The sequence below is a fragment of the Urocitellus parryii genome, chromosome 9 (genome assembly GCF_045843805.1).
Source record: "Urocitellus parryii isolate mUroPar1 chromosome 9, mUroPar1.hap1, whole genome shotgun sequence".
NCBI classification, from domain to species: domain Eukaryota; kingdom Metazoa; phylum Chordata; class Mammalia; order Rodentia; family Sciuridae; genus Urocitellus; species Urocitellus parryii.
In genome coordinates this window covers 101,195,382-101,201,381 of record NC_135539.1, presented here as the reverse complement: position 1 = coordinate 101,201,381, position 6,000 = coordinate 101,195,382, and the positions used below count along the sequence as shown (strand labels likewise).

General features: G+C 44.6%; 1 protein-coding gene across 2 annotated transcripts in view; it reads left to right on the top strand.

Moving 5' to 3' along the window:
- The first annotated feature begins 2,001 nt into the window (after nt 1-2,001).
- The window catches only part of Tgfb2 (transforming growth factor beta 2), an 82,979-nt gene continuing 78,980 nt past the window's right edge, over nt 2,002-6,000 (top strand). For both annotated transcript variants that reach the window (XM_026387991.2, XM_026387990.2), the window contains exon 1: nt 2,002-2,347. In XM_026387991.2, coding sequence (XP_026243776.1) covers nt 2,002-2,347 — 346 coding nt within the window. The remainder of the gene's footprint in view (nt 2,348-6,000) is intronic.

Genomic DNA, 6,000 nt, shown 5'->3' with positions numbered 1-6,000 from the left:
AAAAAAAAAAGATGGATCTCTGTTTTCCAACCATCTCACAATCAAACGGAGGATTAGGTTGTAAACAACAATCTAATAATTTTTTAAAAGGCTTCAGAATAACAGCCAGTTATGGAATCCATAAAATTAAGGATAGGTCAAGAATCAGACTGGAAGGCATGTTTTCAGGGCTAGCCTAGCCCTCAGTGCACTGTTGCTTCCTCCTGTGTGTGTGTGTGTGTGTGTGTGTGTGTGTACACGCGTGCACAAAATACAGAAGAGAAAACTTAATTCCAGAGTCAGCTATTCAATCTAGGAGGCTGCGAATGAACCACACTAAATAAAAACGGAATGCTTGATAGACGTCCTTCAATAGACACAGCCAAAATGCCTATGGACAGTAAATAACCGTAAATCACTGTTGTCAAGGCGCACGCTCCACTCTCTCCCTCCCTTCGCAACAACCGTCCTCATTTCCACACCCCCCTCACAGTTCGGGAGAGCTCGTGGTCTAAGTAACGAGAGGACTTCTGACTGTAATCCTAGCACGTCACTTTGTTGAAGGCAAACACGTGGTTCGGAGAGAACTTATAAATCTCTCCTCCCGGCAAGATCCTGATGTTATCTGCTGGCAGCAGAAGGTTCGCCCCGAGCGGAGCTCCAGAAGCTCCCGACCAGAGAGAGAGAGAGAGGACTGGAGGCGAGAGAGCGAGCCAGGGAGCAGAGCAAGGGCTCAAATGAAAGAAGCATGAGAGAGGGATGGAGAACATTAGTATAACGGTCTAGGGAGCCATTCTGGGATAAAGTGAGGTGCTGGCCGGCTGAAGAAAGGAGGAAAAAGAAAGAAAGTGTATTTCAGGGCGGCAAGTGCCTATCTAACCTTAGAAAGTCCAAGCGGGATAGAAGCCAGGAGCAGTTGGGGAAGGGTGGGAGTCCAAGGGAACCCCTACGCAACTCCCTTAGGAATAAAGCTCCGCAGCCAGCGCGTCCCTGGGGCTGCTGTTGCAGTCCGTAGCGGGTGAAAGCGACCGGGGCGGTTGATCGTCAGTTGCCGGGTTGGCCTTTGGAGCGAGAGGAGAAGGAGGAGCAGAAGGAGGGAGCTGGAGGCTGGACGCGTTTGCAGGAGGCGGCGGCGGCGCGGCAGCAGCAGCAGCAGCAGCAACGTGGAGTAACCGAGCGGGTCGGCGCGCGAGGGCCCGGGTGTAGGCCACAGCGCGCCGCTCCGGGAGCACTAATTTGCGGCCTCGGCAGCCTCTGCTGGCCCTGCGGCACCGGAGCAAGTCCCCAACGCGCAGTGCTAAGCGCATCTGCCTCCCCACGGCGCTCCAGGCTCGCCTGCAGCGCGTGCACGCACACGCGCCCGCGCGGACACACACACACACACACACACACACGTGCGCTCCTCTGCTCCGGAGCTGCTGCTGCTCTTGCTCTCAGCGCTGCAGTGGAAGGCACGGCCGAATCTCTCCTTCTTTAAATATATTAATTACAGCCCGGGTCAGCATCGGCGGCCCGCTCACAACGCTCCCGACGCCCCTCCCGACAGTTCGCCAGCTGCCAGCCCCGGGAACTTTTCATCTCTTCCCTTTTGGCTGGAGGAGCCGAGTTCAGATCCGCCACTCGGCACCCGAGACTGACACACTGAACTCCATTTCCTCCTCTTAAATTTATTTCTGCTTAATAGCCACTAGACTCTTTTTTTCCCTCATCTCGTCGCTCCAAGAAAACTTTTTCTTACTCCGTAAAGTCAGGGTTCCATTGCCCACCCCATATTAATATTTCCACTTTTGGAACAACTTGCATTTTCTTTTTTTAAAGGAATTCAGGCAAGATACATTTTTCTACTCAGCATTGACTCGATTGTTTGCAAAAGTTTCGTATTAAAAACAAACAATTCTACCCAATCTATGCTTTGAGAATTATTGGCTTCTATTTCTTTTTTTTTCCTTCTTTTTTTAATCTAAAAAACAAAACAAAACACTTTTTTTCCACCTTTTTTTTTTTTTTTACAAAAAAAAAAAAATGCACTACTGTCTGCTGAGCGCTTTTCTGATCCTGCATCTGGTCACGGTCGCGCTCAGCCTGTCTACCTGCAGCACACTCGATATGGACCAGTTCATGCGCAAGAGGATCGAGGCGATCCGCGGGCAGATCCTGAGCAAGCTGAAGCTCACCAGCCCTCCTGAAGACTACCCTGAGCCCGAGGAGGTCCCCCCGGAGGTGATTTCCATCTACAACAGCACTAGGGACTTGCTCCAGGAGAAAGCGAGCCGAAGGGCGGCCGCCTGCGAGCGCGAGAGAAGCGACGAGGAGTACTACGCCAAGGAGGTTTACAAAATAGACATGCCGTCCTTCTTCCCCTCCGAAAGTAAGTACTGTTTTTCGCTTCCCCAAGGCTTAACGCTGGCCCGGAGCTCTCAGAACCGCAGCAGCTCTGGGAATCGCCCTTCCCTCTCTGGGTCCCGGTTTGCTCTTTTCCGGTTCTGTCCTTCGTCCCATTCACCTCCCATCCAGTCGTGTGCTGGAGACCCTCAGGCTTTAAAACGTTCACTGTCTGCCGTGTTTTTTCTCCACCTCTCCCTTCCCCCAACGCCTCGGTCCTTTTTAAGGAGTTATTCTCCTTTGCTCTTCCCTGACATCCTCAACTCGGCCACCAGTTAGGAAGCAACCTTCTTCTGTCAAACTGTTGGCGTTCCCCGGAGTAGGAGTTAAACTCAGAGGATCTTAGTCGCTTGTTTTCTTTGCCCCATTGGCGTGGGGCGCGCCAAACTGGAGCACGAAGGGTTAAAAAAAGTGGCTCCAAACTATCCTCTCCGGAAGGCGCCCCCTTTCCGAGCCGACCTATCAGCTGGTTCCCCGGAGCCACCTCTATTGTCTCTCACTCCCTTAAAAATGTCAGCATCGCCAAAACAAAACCCGATTTGGAGACTCCTCGAAAAACCCTTCAGTGCTTGAGGTATCTATTGCAAGCTCTAGGTGTTTATATTCCCCCTAGGCAAACCCTTGTAATCACGTCCCCTTTTGACTTCACCTGGAGCGGTAGAAAGAACACCTTCGTTTCTGAGGTTTTTTAAGAAGGTTTTACTTCACTTTGTTTTTTCAGAATTCACCAACCATGCCTTCTTAAAATCGCTGGGTAGCAGGTCATTTTTCTTAGGGGTCTATCGTTGATCATTTTAAACCTTGAGCTCTGTACTCCTGCCCTTTCATAAGTTTTCTGCAGTGCCTTTGGTGCATTCCTAAATCTAAGAAAAGACAGCTAATTTTAAAATAATAATAATGTTTATTATTATTATTATTATTATTATTATTATTATTATGCTTCCCTGAAAGCAGTGTCCTCAAAACTGGCTGGCACACAGTAGCACTGAGAGTGAAATGATTTATTGTGGAGTTCTTTGGGGAGGAGAGTAGTATAGAATTATCTCAGATTTCTTTAAAGAAAGAGCAACAACAGCAGCAGCAGCAGCAGCCAGTGATACCTGAAAGGGTTAAATACCAGGAAGAACTAGAAGAAAAAAGTGAAATACACTTCAGCATTTGAGTATTCCAAATCCTAAGTCATAAACTTTTCATTGGTTGCCCATTTCTCTCCTCCCCTTTCCATGCCCTATATACTTGCTGGCTGCCTTTGGGAAGTCTCCGCGTCTTGCCTAAATAGATAATACAGCCATCTTGGTAATTTTATCACCGAAATTCTAATTACTGGGTGGTGCTTTTCTTTTTTAATATTTATATTTTTATTTTGACAAGTCTCAACGATGTGACTTGCCATGTCTTGTATTAATGGCCTTGGAATGTCTGCCCATATGTCTAACCCCAGTCTTTCTGGACACCTTTCTTTTGCTGCAGTTGTCTTCTCTTGTTATTCAATGGCAGAAAGAGATACAGGGAATCCTGGCAAGCAGGATAATTTTATTATCGTAATTATGGCACTGTCCACAACATCAATGACAAAATACACTCCACCCTGGTTATTCCCCTTGGGAAGCAAAACTCTCTATCTGGGATGGAGCCAAGGAGATATTAGGAAAGAAAGTTCATTGTACTTAGTCCAAAACCATTGAGACTGAACAAAGAGTTGAGTCAGTTTGCTCTCTCTAGCACATGCACTGGTTCTACTGGTATTTGGGGAGACAAGCAAATGTTATGTAGGACCTGGATAACTCATCCTTCAGTGTGTACATGCAAAAGCTCAAATGAACTGCCATGTGTTACAACACTGAGAGGTCTGATCTCACCATTCTATGGATGTGGAAAGAGCAAGTTATCCAAGAAGGCATTCATTCTGAGTTCTCTCAAGCATTCTTAAGTCTGAGAGATGAAGATGAGCTGAGACAGTCCAATCCAGGATCATGGTCATCAACAGATTGGAAAAATTCCTGGATTATTAGGAGGATTTCAGAATATGGCATCTAAGACCAGTGTGTGGGTTCTCCTTTCCATTCTGCCCTCAGCTTCCAGACAAATTAAAACCTCTGATGAGATCAGGATAAGAAATAGACTATCGGTGTTCAATAAACAAATACAGGCTGTAAGAAGCCTGTGGACTGTATGGAAGTTTAGGAGCAGAAAACCATATTAATAGCAGAGTTGATACTACTGTGCAAGAACTGTGGATCATTTTATAGAAAGTAGGTTAACTGATTTTCCAGCACTTTCTAGTTATTCTGGAATACAGTGAACTCTTCCAAAAAAAAAAAAAAAAAGGAAGAAAAGAAAAAAAATTACTCCACCATATTTTTAAAAGCAAGTTAAAACAACAGCGTTGGCTTTTATACCAACTTTCCCTCTTGAAGACTTTTCTGCCTAGCTTTTAACTGAATTGCTGCAGGGAGGGTGTGCGCCTGTCATTTCTTGCAGTGGATCCGGTGAGGGTCACAAGTCTCAGAGATGAAGGCATGGGAAAGATCACTGGTTCATTTTTTTACCACCGACTTATTAGTGTTCAGGGAGTGACTTCAGCTCAAGTATTACAAATATGCTCTAATTATACTCAATGAGCTATATATCACTACAGATTGCTGATAGCCCTTTGTGGGACATTTTATGAAGTTCAGACTAAATATTTTTAGCAATGTGGAGATTTAAAAGTAAAAATATAAGAGATATTGTATATGCCCTCAGGCATATTTTGTCTTAAATATTATCCTTGGCTAAGTGTACTATATAAATACAGTAAATATGAATAGAACTGGTCAGGTGCCAAGCTCCTAGTATGAATTTTAGTCAAGAATGTATTTATGGGATATAAATAATACTGTGTCAACATTTAAAGAAGGGGTCTGATTAGTTTTGAATTTATTCATATTGATCTTTTCACATGCTGTTAGTTTAAGACTCAAAGTGGAGTTAGGCTAAGGTTTACCGATGGTTTGCCCAGTGGGAATTAAGTGAACTTTGAATAGTTTGACAATCCATTTGAAGTCAATTCAAAAGACACTGCACAAGATTTTAGAAATTTAGAGAGTGACTGTTGAATCAAAGTAGCATCTGTAGAGGCTTGGACATTCAGAAAGAAAAAAAGAAAGGAAGAGACAGGTTTTCAGTTTCTTTCTCTCTTCTATTTTCATTGTAACAAATCAGGTAATGTTCCAACTATGGAAACCCTCACCTTCCCACCCCCACCATCTCTGCAGGGACAGTTGGCAATGTCTGAAGACATTTTTTGGTTGTCATGACTAGGGGTGGAGTAGTACTACTGGTATTCATTGGGTAGAAGCCAAGGATGTTTCTAACCTTCCTATAAAGCACAGGACTGCTCCTCCTTCCTCCATATATCAAGAATTATCTGGCCCCAAATTTCAGTATTGCCCATGGTTAGGAGTTCTGGAACCCTGGTATTTATCTTGGCCCACTGAATTCTGTTAGTAGTACCATTTTAGAAGTAATAACAAAAGTAAAAGATCTTTGTGACTAAATAATATTAAAATCAAAGCATTGAATATGACAATCAGAAAGTTATCTAATTAAATAGAATATTAATTAGACCATTTTGTATGGTGTATACTTGAATATTGT